At 42.2% G+C, this 18,782-nt stretch overlaps 1 protein-coding gene and 1 long non-coding RNA gene across 2 annotated transcripts in view; one reads left to right on the top strand and one right to left on the bottom strand.

Annotated features, from left to right (window-relative positions):
* The window catches only part of LOC137471199 (uncharacterized), a 29,728-nt gene extending 18,907 nt beyond the window's left edge, over nucleotides 1–10,821 (bottom strand). Inside the window, exon 1 of the long non-coding RNA XR_010997456.1 lies at nucleotides 10,702–10,821. This is a non-coding gene — a long non-coding RNA (uncharacterized lncRNA). The remainder of the gene's footprint in view (nucleotides 1–10,701) is intronic.
* The window catches only part of VIT (vitrin), a 51,964-nt gene that overhangs the window by 23,427 nt on the left and 9,755 nt on the right, over nucleotides 1–18,782 (top strand). The window contains exons 6-13 of the mRNA XM_068185322.1: nucleotides 553–630; nucleotides 3,898–3,978; nucleotides 5,731–5,931; nucleotides 6,438–6,488; nucleotides 11,162–11,200; nucleotides 11,302–11,358; nucleotides 11,951–12,013; nucleotides 16,159–16,206. Coding sequence (XP_068041423.1) covers nucleotides 553–630; nucleotides 3,898–3,978; nucleotides 5,731–5,931; nucleotides 6,438–6,488; nucleotides 11,162–11,200; nucleotides 11,302–11,358; nucleotides 11,951–12,013; nucleotides 16,159–16,206 — 618 coding nt within the window. The remainder of the gene's footprint in view (nucleotides 1–552; nucleotides 631–3,897; nucleotides 3,979–5,730; nucleotides 5,932–6,437; nucleotides 6,489–11,161; nucleotides 11,201–11,301; nucleotides 11,359–11,950; nucleotides 12,014–16,158; nucleotides 16,207–18,782) is intronic.

Genomic DNA, 18,782 nt, shown 5'->3' with positions numbered 1-18,782 from the left:
ATTTTAGATCTAAATATAGGTACCATATGTTCCCACACACAAGCACAGCCTTCTCTCACTGTTATTACTGCAAAAGACTGTTGCCAGAAATGGCATCTTGCAGAAGTGAGGTCAGAGAAGAATGCTGTGTGTGTGATGAAATTAATTCCACATCAAACATGCTTTCCAAGTCAACTGCATAGTCAGGCATTGGAGAAGGCTGCCTAGGGAAGCTGTGGGCTTAATTAAAAGTTGTACAGATGTTTTTCAGGAATGGTTCCCTTGTACTCCATATCATTTGAGAGCAAACGATTGAACTAACTGGCCTCTGCAAATCCTCCCCAGTACTGTGTTTTCATGCTTTCTAACTCCTTTTTTATGATTCTGGATTTAGGCACCAATATTTTTAGTGGTATGGTTTTGAGATTCTTCCATCAAATGAAAGAAATCTTCATGAAAATGAATTGGGAGTTAAATAAGAGGGATCTGATTCTGAATGCCTATGTTAGATGAGAAATTTATAATAAAACCTTAGAATATTTTGTGATGCCTTCTAATATATATTTTTTGTAGAGGGCAAACCAAGAAAAGGTGTGACTTATCCATCAACTCTTGAATATTCTTCTTCAAAAAGTATGGCTGTTAAATCAGGCAAGTATTTGTGACTGACTTTCCCTTACATCCCTTCACAACTATCTGTCATAGCTTCTCATTTGTCTCATACAAGACAACTATTCAGAGGCAGAAGTTCATGCATCCATTAGTATGTCATCCAAATCACTCATGGTATTTTTTTGTCTTAGGCATATGGAAATCATCTCAGACAATTTCTATTTTTTGGTCATACCATGTTTCACAGGCTTCCGTTTCCAAATAAGTTCCCCCTTGCTTTAGTTATGTTACTGAATATGATGGTGTACTGGTTATATGCAAGCATTTGAGGTTATACATGTTGGATTTCTTCTAATGTTACTCATGTTATCTCTTGGGATAGTCAGTGCTGAGAGTATAATATTAAATAGCAATATAATACAAATTAAAGACATGGTAATCCACAGCAGCTTAACTAAGAATGTTACAGTAAAGAACTACTCTGTATAATCATTTTAGTCAGCATCCATTCTGTAAGACTCAACTCAGTTTAAATAATTTAGTTGTTTGAAGAGGTCGTTGATCAAGTTTCACACTGGTGTGTGGTGGGTAGCTGACATTCAAGTGCACATGGATTACCTCTGTCACTGAATTGACACTTGGTTTTGCTCCCTGTTACAGCTAGGTAAGGTTCAGACTCTCTCTTGGGGATGCAAACAAAAACAAAGTTAATGTCCCATCCTACAGTGCACTTCCCTTACACAGTCCTTTTGCTGATTACTGAGCCTGAGCCTTCCTGGGCATATCCACTGTGAGTTGTGGTAGAAGGAAACATGCTGTACCTTCTCCATGAACTCAAATGCCTGGCATTGGGTGCACTCATCCAAGACCACAGAGAGGTTACTTGGAGACCTACTTTTCTCCTGTACATTACTGTTTGGTCCTTGGAAGAAAAGTACAGAGCTCTTTTCTCACAGAATTATAGAATCATTATGGTCAGAAGAGGCCATCAAGTACAACTCAGCACTGTCATGCCCATCATAACCATGTCCTTAAGTGCCACATCTACGTGTCTTTCAAATATGTCCAGGGATGGTAACTTTATCACTTCCCTGGAAAGCCTGCTCCAAAGATTGACAATACTTTCTGTGAAGAAATTCTTTCTAATATCCAGTCTAAACCTCCCTTGGAGCAACCTGAGGCCATTTCCTCTTGACTGACCCCCACCTCACTACAACCTCCTTTCAGATACTTGTAGAGAGCCATTAAGTCCCCTCTGAGCCTTGAGGATTTTTTCCCAGGCTAGAACAACTGAGTTCCCTCAGCTGCTCTCATAAGATTTATGCTCCAGCCCTTTCACCAGCTTCATTGCCCTTCATCTTTATATTTTCCCTTAAACAAAAGCCAGTTTAAATCTAAAAGCTGACCAAATATGTGCAGCTCAATTCCATGCCTTTAATTTGTTATACCTTTGCATTTACAATCAAATAGGTATAGATTTGCATATTTCTTGACCACATATGCAGAAATTATTTCACCCAAATACTATGTTCTGCTAGAAGGGAGGGCAATACCTTAGGAATCTTGACTTTTTCTGAGAAATGCTCATTAAATCACAGCTCATCATCCCCAAGTGTAGCCATACTTGAAATATCAATCCAAACATTTCAAAGCAGACCAGAGACAATCACAGCCAGGACTGAGCTTAGCAGGCTGTAAGCAATGGTGTCTTCCACCAGTGCCAAAAGCCATGTAACGTAAGAATCACTATAGAAATGGGGAGCATCATTAGTCAGGGTTCTGTCACACTAACAAAATACCAGGAGCTTGCTCCTGCAGCAAACCAAAGACACAAGTATTCACTTTGCTCCTGAATCAAATAGTGTGAATGAAAATGCCTAACAACAGAGACAGTGCATTCATGCAGAGAAAGCCCAGGATTATCAGAGGAGCAAGCAACTATTATATCAAACCCAATGTCACTGCCTGATTTTGCTGAGCCTTGTCCCACAGGTAGCAAAGAGATCCATTGTTCACAATCTATCTTCCTCAAACCCTACTTGGCCCTATCAGCCCTCCTTAGATTTGCCCCCTCAACTCAGCCATCTCTGCTGTTCTCTGTCAGAAACAGCTTGTCTTTAAGATAAAAGTCTCTGTAAAACACAGCCAGGGCCATTTGGTGAAAGAGAATTTCCTACTTACTTTTTAATATTAAAAAGCTACTTTTTCTCCCAGTTTAATTATAGAGACCACACTGTTCACTTTGATACTTAAATCCATTATCTGCAGGAGGCAAAAGCAGTCCTTTGAGTATTACACTCACTGCTGTCAGATTTACAAAAAAAAATCCTACTTCATACCTGATCAGCTGTCAGAGATGCAATTTTAGTCCTCATCCCAGAGATGCCAGAGATTCATAGTGCCTGACATTTCTTTGAATGCTCTTGGTGGTTACAGTGCTTCTCAAATGCTGGGCACGGCAAGAAAAGCCTTCCCAAAACTGTAACTCTTCACAGCTGCTCAAAGCTATTAAAAGATGTTTAGAAAAAACAGTACAAAATTTTAGGAAAACATTAACACTGCAGTAAATTCTCAAACAGTTTGACACTGCCAAAAGAACTAGAGAATAAAAAAAATAAAAAATTAGAAAAAAAAAAAAAAGGGAAGAAGAAAATCCTCCAGTACTCAGTCAGATAAAAAAGCAGAAGCATAATATTTTGTGAGGTAGCAGAAAATAAACTATAATAAGTATTCCAAGTATGTTGGCATCTCTGGGTCTTAGAAATAAAAAAAAAGAACAAAAAAAAAAATCTCCCTTTTCCTTCTAAGCCAGTCTATAGCATTCAGGATTTGGTCCCATAATGATCTCAAAATGTCAGGCAAGAAAGAAATACATCTGAACATGAATTAGTGACTAAAAGATTGTACATTAGCAAGTATTTCCCAAACAACGTACACACATCATGACCCTGGTTCTCAGAACATGCTACTACTCAGAGGAAAAAAATATGATGCATTAAATCTTATGAGTATTGGCTTATTGGTGGCAAACGCCCATATTTCTCCCTCACTTCAGAAATTCTATTGATACTGGCAGGAACTTTTGGGCTGTAAAAATGGCAAAGTTTGGCATGAAAGATAAGGGGTGACTCCTCCCTAGTCATTGCTTTTTCCCAGTAGGTGATAAAGCTCTGACTGGACTGCCAAACCTACCTAATGGCATGTGACAGGATGCCTTCCTTTGGGGACTGATAATCTCTAAATGGGAGACTTGAAATTATTTTCTTTGCAGAGCTGCCTTTTCTAATGTGCTCAATTTTGCTTCAGAGCCTAAAAAAACAGAGCAAGACCTAAAAGGTACGAAGAGTGCAGACACTGCTAACACATCAGGAAAAGCATCAGATCAAGGTAAGGGTTGGGGATCTTGATGGTCTTTACAGTATCCAACCCCCCTAATCTGCCTGCAGGTGCTTCCTATAGGAAGCATTTTGACACTGGTTACACAGACAGCTTTACCTCCCCTATCCAACCTCCTCTCCACAGCCCCTTTCCCACCAAACCAAACTGCAATGGAGCTTGAAGGGCTTCTGCTAATTCAGAGAAGAGGGCAACCACAGAATTTAATTTCTGCTTGCGCGTTGGATGAGTTCAGGTTTTGTGAACTTGAAAATCTTGCATTATGGTTCTTGGCAATCTCCTATGCAGAGCACGTGCCCTGCAAACCCTTTGAAGATAGTGTGAAAGAGATGGGTACCCTGCCTGCAGGAGCACTGGGAACAGCTTCCTCTTGTGTTAAAGGATCCACAAGAAACTCAGCCAACATGCACCAAGGCAACAGCTTTTCTTTGCTCTTACTATGCTCCTTCCTCAGATTTTCTGCTAATACTGTTAGCTTCCAGCTTCCTTGCTCCTCACAGACTGGGGTATAAAGCTGGCCAGTATGCCTGCTCCCTACTCCAGCAGCACAGGATTACAGGGGAAGACTCACTGTGCCCTCTGTTTTCTTTCTTTTAGCACAGTTTCATGGAGCACTGCACTGTTCAGCCCAAAAAGAGCCATTCATGCTGATTTTTTCAGCTGAGTTGTTTTGTTTTTCTTCTGAGCCCTCTTTCAGCATTATTCCATTAAAACTGTCTGAGATCTGAGTTTTTCACTGCCTAGCATTAGGTGATAATTAATCCACCAGACAGTTTCACAACGATGCCTTCCAAAAGGAGAACATCCAGAAATAGCAGTAGAACACAAGCTTGTGTTGTGCAGCAGTGAATAGAGTGTGCTCCATTCCCTTTCAATGTAAACAGTGTGTCAGGCCATCCCCATGGCTATCGGCAGGGAGGAAAGGAACAAGACCAAGGTTAACATGGAATATATTTTAGGGCAGTTTTTTGTAGCTAGATGGAAAAGATAACAGTGAAGAACCTTTTTTGAGAAAATGACTTGGAAGAACCTAAGCATGTTGACTATTCTTTATAAGGATATTTAGGATGTATATTTTGCAACTAGAATTGTCACTGTTCTCACAACAGATGATACATTTTAAAAGTAGTAGCAACTGTGAGATGAGTCAAACTTAGATGAGATTGGCACCTTCCAGGTGGTGCTCTCCCCCACTCTCCTCAGCCAAAGCCCTGATGCTCCCTGCTCTGGCTCTGACCCACTCCCCCAAATCATCTTTATCTGAAAATTGTCTTTCTGTCCAAAACATTTCAGTGCTGCCATTTTTTTTCTGGTCTATGACTCAGATTGGCCATCTTTACTACCAGATGCCAGCTGATTTCCATTTATATGGACCTTCTAAGTGCTTAATTACACTGAGAAAAGACTATGCCAGAACAGAATCTGCAACTGGAGGGTGGAACCATTTCATAGGTCTGAGACATCTGTCAGTTTGATAAGTGTTCCTGGCTGAAGCAGAAAAGTGTAGGGGGAACATTAATGCTGCAACAGGCTGTTGTCAGCACCCTCTGAGAGCAGAGTGTCACGCAGGCACCTGCACTACACACCCATAATGAAGGCACTAATGGCTCCACAGATGAGGATGCTTGTAGGCATTCTGAAGAGAATGCCAGTTTCTGGGTTGCCTTAAACATTGAGTGCTGCTGCTGATGCTTCCATATATGTCACACATCCAGGCACAGTGACATGTCAATATTCCTACAGGGGATACAGTCTACAAAGAGTATCAGACAACTCTGGTGCCGACCCCAGCCACACAAACGGCCACTACAACCCCCACACCGACGACCACGACGACAGATCCTTCCACCACAGTGCCACAGCCAACCACAACACCTGCAGCAACCAGAACCACAGCAGCTCCAGCCAAGATTAGACCTGGACTGCACAGGGTCAGAGATATGGGTCAGTAGCATGGATGTTTTCATTGCTTTCCTCTGTACTGACAGCTCTCCTAAAATTTAAGGAACGGGATATACAGCTGGATATACCGTGATTTAGAGGATCATGAGTTCAGTAACTCAATGTAGAAATACTAGGAGTGAAAAAAAAATATATAAGTCCCGCAGACCAATTCATATGAGAGTAAGCTCTCCATCCCCAAATGCTGTGATGATTTTAGGGTATAGAAGTCAATAAGTAGTTCTTTGATTCTCGCGTCTAGACCGAGAGATCAACAGATAGGTGGACTCATTTTAGAATTCATTTTGTGGTAACTTTCAATAGATTAAAGCTGTAATATATTTTTTGTAATGGCTTTTGAATTTTTAAGATTAAAACACTGTGAAATAATTATCATACTTTTTTTGAACATCTGATTTTCCTTAAGGTTTCCTTCTTCTTTTATTGTTATTCATTAGCATTGTGGAGATTTGCTTCAATTGCTGAAAATTAAAATCTCTTATTTTTAGGTTCTAGCAGTGTCCACCCAGCATATGCATCTGTGGTAGCTGCAGCAGCAAGTAAGTATGGTGAAGTCAGTATGCCACAAGGCATGCAGCACAGTGTGTTTTAGGGCAGTAATGATTCAATAAACTTTCAAGCCTCAGCAAACTCCATGACTGAATCCAAGTCTGGGTTTAAACTGGAAAAACAGATGCTTGGCCTGAATGTCAAAGATGCTGATCAGCCACAGTTCTGAGGAAGCGTTACTAGTGAGTATCTGCCCATTTCAGCTGTGGCAAAAGCTGGGTTTTGCAAAACTTGAGATGAAGATTTTGCTATTTGAATCATGTTTCCCTATTACTTCCTTCTGTCATACTCCTTCAAAGGGAGACTTGATTTAGTTGTAAAACACACGATGCAGAGGGCTGCACAGCCATCTAAGCTTAGGGCTGGAAGCTCTGAAATGCTGACATACGTTAAAGCACTCTTCTCTGAAAAATCCCGGGCTGTGGTTCTGAGCCTGGCATACATGTGATGTTATTCCTGGCTTGCCACTTGTTATTGACAGCAGAATGGCGGCTGCTCAGAGCTCTGCATCTCAGTCCAGGAGCCTGCTCCCAGTCCAGCCCACAGCCTGCAATGCAAGTATACAGAGGTGTTTTTCCACACACTGTGCAATTGCTCAGCTGTGCAGTCAAGAAAAGGAGAATATTTTCAACTGTTTGAAAGGTTCTGAGCATGGGGATATGATTGCTTTTGAGTGAAAAGGGAGCTGGGCTATCATTAGCTTTCATGCTCCATAGCTATTTCTGAGTGCTTTCAACTCAGCTTTCCTCTCACATTACTGCAGTCATCCCCAGTGCCAAGTAATTCATAGCCAAGAACATGGCAGGGCAAGCATCTTTTGGGTAGTTCAGATCTTGAGGGGAAGCACAATTAAGTAAAATTTAGTTGTAAGTTCAGAATAAAGGCAGGGGCTGGAGGGGTTAATCTTATCTAGTCAAATGTGCAGGTAGGTATGTGCATGACAGGATTTACAGAAATTTAAAGATTCAAAAGGGTTTAAATTCTGTAGAAATCTGCATAATTCAGTATTTAATGTGCCTGTTAACTTGGTTCTGCTTGTTGCTTTCTTTTCTACTTCCTATTCCCACAGGCTGAGCACAAGAGTTACTGTCGTTACTAGCAATTAGGAAACCCTGTTTGAGGTTCCCCAGTCAGAAAGAGATGCATGTTGAGAGTAAAGTATTGGCAACACTGAAATCAGTGGGAAGGTTGTATTTGCTTTAATAAGACAAGTAATTTAGTCCAAAAATTGAAAACAATCCCTAAACAAAACAAAACAAAACCAAAAAACCAACCGAGGACCCCAAAACAAAAAATCTCAAATTTTCCAATGCTTTCAGTGGTCACTTAATTGTAATTTGGATTCATCTTTGTCCACAATTTTCTTTACTGACATTCTAACCATAAATTAATTCCCAAAATAATAAAGTGATCACAGCTAAGAGCTGGAGTGGTAGAGATCCACTTCTGATTTCACAGACTACATTTCTAGGATTACGTCCAACATGTCAATACCTGATATTCCTGAATTCTCCTCACCCCTTCCTGATTCTGAAAGAGAAGAGCTGGATAAATTAAAAAATACAGAAAGTGCAAATACAATTTTGATGTCATGACCATACATAAAGCTGTTTTCTCTGTCAGAGGAGCCTTTAGGACCCACTGCTATCATTCAGTGTTTCTGGTTGTTGGTATTAACCAGAGTTTGGCTTGACTGAACAGAATCAGATGTTCTCCTGTCCATCCTGGCTCACAGAGACTCACAGATCTACCTCTCACTGTACATTGGTAGTTTGCCTGCAAAAGACACCTCAACAGTAAACAGCTATGAAACAGAGCACAGTCAGAATGAAGACACCGTTTCCATTTCCAGCCACTGACACTGGCAATAGTTCACAGGAGCAAAAGAAAAGCAGGACTTGCAGATTAGAGCATGAGAGCAGGGGCAAAACTGCTGCCCTAGTTCTTGCTGTTCTTTCCCCTTTATCTTCTGCTTGTCAAAGATAGAGTAACATAAAACATAATGGAGACTCTGCTCCATTGGCAGACCCCTGCCTCAAAGACTTGATGTGCAAAAACTGCTAAATGAAAAAACACTGATGTGACTAGTGTGCCATATGACAGCTGGTTCCTGCCTGCCCTACTAAGGCTTCTGCCTCTGTCCAGCAGCAGTTAACCCAGCACATTCCCAAGGGCCACAAGCTCACCCATTCTCTCCCATCCCAGCTCTTCAAGCAATCCTTTCTTGCACAGCAGCTTGGACCCTAGATGAGGCTTGGGTCTAAATACAGTGCTTCTGTGAAGACTGCAATTATAAATCATGTCATGATCCTTGGTGCCATGTTGAAGCACTGCGCTGGCAACCAAGCACAGGGCAGCAATTGCCTGGGCATTGCCAGGTGAGGTGCTTTCCTGCCCTCTGTGTCCAGATGGGGTCAATGGTTGCATCTATTTTCAAACAGGGACTCTAAGCTGGACACTGCCTATCATGGTGCACTACACAGATTTCATCCCCAGCTGTGACTTAATAGGGCAGTAAGCAGAAAAGTATTGAAAGGACATGAGACAGTGGTAGTGTAAGTCCTAGAGAGGGCATTGAAAGCTCTTCTCCAGCAGGAAGACCAGTAGAGCTCTTGCCTTCAAGAAGCACTGGACAAACATTCCATCCTGGCACCAGGGAGAACAGCTGGAGTTTATTTTTGGATGCTGCCTTTCTCCCCAAGTTATCCCTGACTACTTAACCCATCAAGGGTGCTGACCAAGTTGCAGATGGCCAGGCATGTTTTGTGCACAGAATAGCTCCTCTTCTTCTCAAATCAGTTCTCATTATTCACAAGGTTCACTCTAAACTGCATGTAAACCACTGTTCTCATAATTTCCTGCTTCCATGCCTCCCTGCTCACCACAGAACTTGCCAGCCAAAGTTTCTCTGCTCCACTACTTTGATTTTTGACCCAGTTCTTGGAATTTGCCTGAGACTGTCCTTCCCCAATTTGTTACAGACTTCTCCCAGTCCTCTTTGGCCTCCAGCTTACACAGAGCTCTGTTCTAATGAACACATATTCCCATGCCACAGCCTCACTGGCATCTCAGATTCGAAGAAGAACAAGCCTTGCAACCTGGAAGTGCAATTCCAACTTTTTCTCCCCTATCACCACCATGTTTGCCCCACCCAACAGAAGCATGGCAGAAAGCAGCTTACTACAGGGATGGGGGTAATGTGCCTTTGGAAGGTATAGCAAGAGGGAGCAGCTCCATGGCCCAGCACAGTCATGCATAGAGAGAAATCCACATTGCTAATATCAAATTAAAATTTAAAAGTGGCATTAAATACTTGGATACTGAGGTAATGTCTCTTTTACCCTCTTGTACTCTGTTTCCACTGATCTTGTAAAGAGTGTTGGATATGCATTAGGGCTCAGTCATGGCAAACATGAGACAAGGGCAGCTGTGAGACTCAGAGTTAATTTTCTACCACCACTTTGGCACATACTGATCTCTTGTGTGTAAAGCCTGCCCTGCACAATTCCATACAACACCGACTGCTGCACACACAGATTTTTTCTCTCCGAAATCTGAACACTCAGCCCGGTATAGCTGTGGTCCATCTGGAGCCTTACAAGCTTAGAGTTTAAAAGCCTTGCCAGTTTTGGCAGATGAGCCCATTACTTCCATAAACAGGATCTCTTTGGCATCTGAGTTTACAAGGTCTCTCAGGACAGCTCCTAGAAATCCTGTCAAAGGGCTTCTAGGGGCCTGGAAGGTTCAAGTTTGGGTCAAACACAAGCTACTTACTTCACCTAATTTTGCAATCTTAAGCTCCCAAGGAGCAGTAATTTCTGTTTTCTGAGACAACCATTAAAAATGGTCTCATTGATGGCATCTTATTGATAAAATAACCTCCTGGGCCCCTGTCCAGTGTTCACAGAGTCCAATAGAACATTCCCACTGACTTCACTAGGCTTTCAAATTAATCTTTCTGGGAAAACTAATGAATAAAGGCTTGTTAAAGGACAAATTTGTTAACAGGCTTCTTAGGAATAATTAATGAAATGAAAGGCATGATTAAAGACATGGTTTTCATCTACAAATGCTTTGAGCCTTCAGTATTTTTGAACAATGGGAATTTAATAACCTAATCACCTTTAAAAAGAGCCTTTGTGTAGAAGACATGTCAGACACATGAATTCTCCCACATTATTTTTCCATTGTGTCATTACTTACAGTCTGCCAGCTTGCTCATGTCCACTTAATCTCTGCAGAAAGGGTAGTATCTGGTCTGGGGGATTGTTTTGGGGTTAGGGTTAAAACCTTCCTCACACAACTAGGACAATTGGATGGTACAGAAATAGAGATAAACACAGATCACCAGTGTGAGTGGGAGAAGGAAAATTACAAAGGAAAGCAAATCACAGAGGTAACTGCAGGCTAGAGACTTGTAGAAGTAATAGAGACTTAAAGGGAACAGACAGATCTGTATGACAGACAGAACAAGACAATCCTTTTCTAAGCAGGCTCAAAATATATAGTTAACATCTAAGAAAGTCTATTAATGACAACTCTATATAGGAACCATTAATTCTGACAGCTATAAAGTGAGACTCAGTGAAAAAGCTAGGTAGCAGTAGTACTGAACCAAATATGGTATAATAAATCACACTTTTCCACTTTGATGTCTACATAGGACAGGTTCAAGCTGCACAAGGAAGAGGACAGAATACAGGTATGTTTTAATTTAACAACAACCAGTAGATTTGTACTGCTCAAATGCTAGAAAACCTTGTGGTTAAGTTTCATATGCTAACCAATATAATATTTTCAAAGCATTCAGGAGCACTTCTACCTTTGCAAATAACAGGAATATTTTACGACACAATACAGGTAAAGGCATTACAATCCTGCTCTATTTAATCCCTGCAGATATTTTTACCACTTACATCTACCAAGTCATGTAGTAACACACTGGTTTCCCCTCCTAACCATGTTCATAACAGGCTGCAGTGAGAGGAGATATCATAGTGGTCACTGCGTGACAAGAGCGTAACTTTAAAGGAAAAAATTAAACAAGATTGATTAAACATGGAATTGTTCTCAAAACACTAGTCTAAAATCATTTATAGAGGTCTTTTATAACATTTGCTGTTGCAAAATGAGAGGCGAACGTTGTGTCTGTGTAAGTTTGCCTGACCCAGTTCACAGGCCCTGAGCATGGTTAGCAGCCCAGGACCCACTGCCACTTGTTCCAGCAGACCAGCTAATAGCTGCACTCTGCAGCACCTACTAACATTTAAACTCTTTTTCCAGCCTCTTTCAGCCCTTTTAAATTAATTCATATTTTCCATCTTCCTTTTCTGTGTGGTCTGAAAACATGCAGAAAGACAGTTTGGGGCCACTGCATCCCTTGTGATGATGCTCCTCTCTCCTCACCCGCCGGCGTTTTTTTAACCTCCTGCCTCTTTGTCCGATCATGCAGGTGCTCAGCGCCAAGAGCCCGTTGCCACCTTCCAGAGGGCTGCCAGCTCTCCAGTCCACCTGGGTGAGCAAGACTGCTAGCAGCAGATTTTCCACTCTCTTTAACAGTTTTAGCAACCACAAATTAGCCCTTCTATTGCACATTGTTTTCCTGCATCCTGGAGGAGGACCAGGGCAAGACTCATGCACTGAGCACCAACTAGCAGCTTCCTGAAAGGGAAAGGCAGAGGAAAGCTCAGTCACAGGTGACCTGTTGTTTCAGGCCATGAGAATCAACATCTACAATGTGTTTTCAATTTTTCTTATTTGTTAGTCAAAACAGGAAACAAACAACCAGCTCTGTGCAGCCTATCAGGTCTTCCGTAGAGCTAGATCTTCTGTTCCCGTGGTCCCCAGAAACCTCTAGGCTGACAGTGAAAGTAGAGGTTGCTTTTAATACTGAGAGTAGAAACATCACCTGTACTGTTCTCTCTTCCTGGAAGTGCAATTGACCCTTCCCCAGCAAGCAGCCCAGTCAGCAGGCACTTTGCAAGACCTACAACAACTTTCCAGGGACTCCACAGCTCTCAGCACACATACCAAACACTAACTGTCCCATGATGGACAGCAGAGTTTCTCAGAGACAGATTTTGTCTGGGAGCACCCAGGGTGGGATGTGGGATGGGAGTCAGGTTGCAGCAAGGCATGCAGGGCTGCAGTGAGGCTGCAGGCCCACAAAGTTCCCACAAGAGCAGCAGAGCAGGTCCAGTGGTCATTCCCAGGATTACCCAATAGCCCAGGCTGCCAGGCAAGTCCCGAACAAAGAGGCAGGTCTGACCAGCTGAGGCAGGGCACCAGGTAAGTGAGGCAAGGTCAGGGTCAAGATAACAAGGCACAAGCCTAGGCACAGATACAAGGAGAAAAGGAGAGGGTGTGCACCTCTGTGCTGTCCCACAGATGCTTCCCACAGCCCTTTCTCACACACACCACAAGGCAAGTACTGCCCTGTACCAGTGCTGACCTCTGGCATGGGCAGCCAAACCCACTGGAAAGGGAGAGACTGCAGCAGATGGTGTCTCTGGGCCCTGAGGGCTTTGGTGAGAACTGGGAATCACGGGAGGAGTATTCTGGCAGGGAAGAGCCAAGTAGTCATTCACATTAAGGTTAGAGGATGTTATTATGCAGGATATGTTATTATCTTTCCAGATAATTCCAGCCAAATAATCTGACCCAGCAGTCTCCTGGTCAAAATGACAATTTGTAGTTGACCTAGTTGCAGCATATTTAAAATGCACTTGTCCTAACATGTACTCCATTCTCTCACCTTTCTACTCCTCCTCATTTCAATCTCCTTCTCTTCTTTCTGTTTTCCATCTGTGCTTGTCTTTTTCATACATTTTTTGCCATAACAAATGATGTACTGGCTAATTCTCAGGCTAGCCAAATCAGTGCCAGAAAAACAGGAGAATACTGCCGAGTCTTACTTAAATCAAAGTCAGTATTTCACTCCATCTAATTGCTTAAGGCACCTTAACATCATCCTAAGATGATTAAAAGGCACAAATTTTCCATCATAAATTATTCTGTTTTCTTCACTGCAGAACAAGAAGAAAATTAAATACAAACACATATTTGCTGTATTCCCAGTAAGTCCTGACCCTTTTTTCAGTCCAGAATGTGGCAGCTCAGATGTGTTGCTTTCAAGCAGCAAACTTTTCTAACAATCAAAGGAAAGTTCCTGAACTAGTCCTTGCTTTCTTGGAAAGGCAGGTTGTGCTTCTTGATCCCACCAAGTGCGTGCAAAGAGCAGCGATCAGTTCTGAGAGTCTGGCCATGATGTCGAGGAACTTCGTCTCATCAGCTCAGGTTGCCAGAAAAGTGTGCTAGGAAAATGCCCTCCCCAAAACACAAGTTACTTGTGCCACGGACATTAACTCCCTTGAAATCCCATACTCAGTCTTGAGTTTTCAATAATGTTTTTCAAGGCAATTATACAGAATAGTTTTGGTGGTGTCTTCCTTTTTTTTTAAAGAGACCAGTCTTGGAGTATCTTAAAAATCAACTGTTTTTTAAATGGGCATCTTCAAGTGAGGAAAAAAAAAAAGCCCTAGTTATAAAAATAATAATTTCACTTTCAGATACACATTTCATGGACAGCTTTCTTCATTATGTGTTCTAGGACAATATGCAAGAAATAGACCTTTGTCCTGGATAAACAGGTCACTCAAAAGCTGTATATTTTGCATATTTGCAGCCAGCTACCCCAAATTCTTGGTACTTATCTTGTGTTCTTGGTACTTATCTTCTTCATTAGGATAGTAAACTGACACAGAAAGTTCTAAATGGGTGAACTGAGAAGACTGGTGGAAGAAACACTAGACAGCTCCTACCCACAGGGATTTGGACAGACTAGAGTACCTGTGGACATCTGAGCTGATGAAGTCGTTAATTGTTAATCTAGAAAAACCTCACCATTGCTCCCACTGATAAAAAAGAGTCTTTCAGCATCTGCCTGTCTTTTGTAAACAGTCAGAGATGTTAAAGAAGCCTGGTTTCTGAGGGTGCTCCCCTCAGAGCAATGAAGTGGCAGCAGAAACAAACCTGTGACACGTGAGATAGGCACATTCCATTGCTCTGATCCTTCAGCTCACATCCTTACATATGAAGAAGAGAAAAGAGAGCAAATATTTATGCAGCTCCTCAGCTGGTTCCATTTGCCATACAGTTCCTACTGCTTTAAACAGGTTTGCCAGTGCAACTCACAGAGCAGCATATTTGTACACAAGACTCCAGAAATGTGGGGTCTTCTTTGTAATTTGCTCTTTGTCTGGTTTTTCTTTTCAACTAGTCAGGATGAAAAGCAGCCTCATATGAATCTTCCTTTCTCACAGTCACTGGGTGCTCCTCCAGCCTAGGAGGGGGAGGCACACCTTTGGAGATTATCTACTCACAAACTGGTTTCATTGAAATTTGTTCTTTTCAGTGACAGCATTCAGGAGACATAGTGGCCACTTTGATAACAAATGAGCATCAGCTTTTCTGTGGGGGTAGGGTCCCCCTGCTCTGCAACCATCACCCCTAGCTCCTGTTGCTGCTGTTTGTCCATGACTCTGCTGTTTGCTCAGGACTCTGCAGTGGTAAACAACACTGCCAGAATATAGGAATATTCCTCCTGGTTTTCCTCTTGTTTCTTTTCCCATTACCCAGGCCTGCCCTTCTTTTACCCGATTTCTCCTCCTAAGCAAAATTACAAAAAAAATTCTGTGTGCTTCATGATTGACCTAGCCATTCACTGCCCTCAGTTTTTAGATCCTTCATAGGGTGTTTAAGTAGTGCTCAGCATAAGGAGGGAAATCACCCTAGCAATGAAACATGACAGGGTTCCTCCTGCCCTAAGGGAGTTACACACCTTATTCAGCCATCAGACTCATCCAACAAGTCTCCCTCGCAAAGGGAAGCTGATAGCTCCTCATGGGAAAGGCAGTCGAAGGACAAGGCCAGTGCTCTCTAGGCTGGAGGACACTGGCAAGCCCATGCACAGCTTTATTGAAGCCCATATTGTAGTTCACCCACTAGCTCTAGTCAAGAGCACACCAGCTCTGTGCAGCTTATTGGATCTTCAATAGAGTTAAAGCTTTTCTTCCTGGGATTCCCAGGAGCCGTTTCTGTCCTAGTCAGATACAAGGGCATTCATCTGTCTGCAACCCAGAGCAAAACATCACTTTTCGGGAACATCTTTCAGCAGGTTCCAAAACCAAAGACATTTTGGGGTTTATTTATAAGGGCAACAATTTTGATGAAGTTATCCATGCCTAATAAGTGGCAAGCAATTTTTAGACGATTTCTTTGTGTTTTGGTGGGCTGAGGGGATAGAGAAATCTCTAGGTGAGAGGTCCTTGCAGATTTTCAGTGAAAAACAACTTAAATGAAAAAAATGAGGTTTGGGCCTCAGTATCAATGCAATTTAGAGAAATAAGACCAAAACAGATCTAGTGAGGTGTATTTAAAACCTTAAAAAGGTTATTGATCTGAAGGCAGTGATACAAGGCTCCTAATTATGGCTTGAAATGTGCACGTAAAAGTTCCCAGGTTTACTGATTTCCTCAGCTCCTAAGTTATTAATTTAAGTTATTGTCTGAACTGACCTCTGAATTGAGTCAGAACTGTGTGATCTCTAGTATTTGCACTTCTATCAGTAAAGGGTTTTTTTTTCTCTTTCATGTGTGAAAGCAATGGAAATAGACTCATGGAAACCTGGACTGAGCATTTTTGACACAGGTAAATATTTAAAACATCTAGTAACTACTCTGGGAATAAGTGGTTTCCATCACACAGGGGTAAAGATAAATCTATTTATTCATCAGGCCTATGACATTGGTGATAACAATCTCATTTTAAGTAATTACATCATTCAAAATTATAAATAAGGTATGTTGTTTACATCATAGCAGATTATTCTGTGCTTTCATCACTCTTGAGTTCCTGCTTAAAGCAGGAGCAGAAGAGAGGAGCTCTGGAAAGAGTTGGCAGCTACACTACAGGAAAGGGATTCTAGTTACTGAAATTCATTTGTAAATGAGAAGGTATTTTGGGAATGCCACAGCTGAGATCACAGTTTAGAGCTGCAATCAGTGAAGAACATGACAGATTATCCTGATGTCAATGTACTTAGGGAAGACATTCAGATAAAAAAATGAGGGTTTGTGTCAAAAGTAAAGAATAATGAACATTGTTGAAATGTTCAGACATTTTAACCTTAAAAACTGACAATATGGAGATAAGAATATTTTATGAATACTGGTGAAGGAAAAAAAAACCCCTATATTTATAACAGGCTCTAGTAGCAACAAGACCAAGACTCGTGCAACCCTTAATTGGGAGCAGTTTCCCACTGCAGATTTAACAGCTCCCTTTCCTTGGGAACATTAAAAGCAGACTGCACAAGATACAGACCAATTCATGATGTGGTACTCTCCCTCTTACAAGGGGCCTGACCATCCAGTATAAGAGGTTGTTCCCACCACAGGTTGTGACGCTGGAGAGGGCTGTGCTGGTGGCCCTTGTAAAGGCCATTCCCTTGAATATTCTTCTTACTTAATAAGCCACTAGTGTGCTTATTCAAGAAAAGCTACAACACGAGGGCCAGGGTGCAGAGGGATATTTTGAGGCAGAAAATGACAGATTGCATTAAATGCAATGAAAGGTTGAGCATGGGGGAAGGGATGTTGTATTAATAGTTTCTCAGCAACTGAAGTGCCAGCATAGACTAGTGTGATAAAATCTGATGAATTCAGATTGTCACTTCAAAGGAGTGGTTTCTGGTGTGGATGTAATCACTGCTGTCTTACTTAAATGAATGGGAAGTTTAATCAGTATGGACAGCTGTGACAATCAGCGGAGGGAATTTTAATTAGCGTGGCGTAGACTGCCCATGCAGCAGGTTGAAATTCCCATGGCAATACCAACAATAAATCGGACTGGCAGAACAGGGAGGCCCATAGAGACTGACCACCTCCCCAGTTAGTTGGGGAAGAGTATTTGGTGGGTGACCTTATTGTTCCACTAAGCACAAATCAGCCAGCTGACCCACAACCTTCAAGAACTGATAATTGCACTGACAAATAAAAATGAAAAATGCTGCACTGCCTACACTTGAGTTTTCCATCCTGACAAAGCTAATGTCAGTTCTATGCCTGGGAAAAGAATATGGATTTTACAGGATGTAGATAAATGCATGAGGCAAATAGCTATCTATGAATTATCCTTCATATACAATTTAGTTGCTAAAATGGATGGCACATGTTAATTTCTAATTTCACTACAGTGTTAAATCCACCTACTTTCTGTTCTGCAAATAAGGCAATGTTGGGGGGGGGGGCGGTGGAAATGCACATATGGGATACCAAGCTGGCACATGTGAGGTATGCAGTGTGCAGGCTGTAGGATGAAGCGTGGCTTTGGTCTGTTGCTGAGGAACTATTATGTGCCTGTGTAATTAAAACCTCTACTGAAATATACACAGTCAGGAAGGCAGGCTGATGACTATTTATTTATTTAAAAAAAAAAAAAAAAACAACAACCCAATCATTTTCATCCATGTGGTTGACAAAGAGAGGCTGTGCATGGCCAAGTCATGTTGCCTTTAACTTCCACATCAGATAAACTAATCATGAACTTGCACAAGACTTGCCTTCCTTCAAAGGCAGGTTTGGTTCATGTCAGCAAGACCTTCAAGTCTGAGAGAGGTCAGAAATGTTTCCTGCAGCAGGTATCACTGGATGGAACTGTTTGGTGTCACCCCTGTTCCACATTATTTTTCCTCAGTCAGGAACAGGTGGCCAGCCACAGGCAGTGCTGCCCCAGCACCACCACTCTACCTCTCCCTGCTGGTGTTTCCCCCATCCAAATGGGCTCCCATGGGCAAATACACAACACCAGGTGCACTTCTCCCTGTTCCTTGCCTGGGAGCTCATCCCCAGTGCACAAGACAAGAGGCACAAGCCAGCAGAGTGCTGGACAACAGCTCCAGCCATAAGAGATGAAGCCAGTCAGAGCCTGGCTTGCCAGCCTGCTTTTGAATGCATTCAGCCTGCTCTGGCACAAGAGGGCCAGCTCCACTAACTGTGGGAGAGAGACTTTTCTGTCACAAGAACCACTGCCAGGATGGGTGGAGAGCTCCTATTCCCAGCCCAGAAAGTATCCTGTCCAAAGTCTGGGCAGGAGCACAGGGAAGCTGCATGTGAGACTGCAGGCACTGTATAGATAGTGACAAAAAGCAGCACCAGCCCTGGGCCTCTCCTAACAAGGCCAGACATAGCGGGGAAATTCTCAAACAAAGCACACAAAGCAATCAC

The sequence above is a fragment of the Anomalospiza imberbis genome, chromosome 3, assembly GCF_031753505.1.
Source record: "Anomalospiza imberbis isolate Cuckoo-Finch-1a 21T00152 chromosome 3, ASM3175350v1, whole genome shotgun sequence".
Classification (NCBI taxonomy): domain Eukaryota; kingdom Metazoa; phylum Chordata; class Aves; order Passeriformes; family Viduidae; genus Anomalospiza; species Anomalospiza imberbis.
This window is presented reverse-complemented; position numbering and strand designations above follow the sequence as displayed.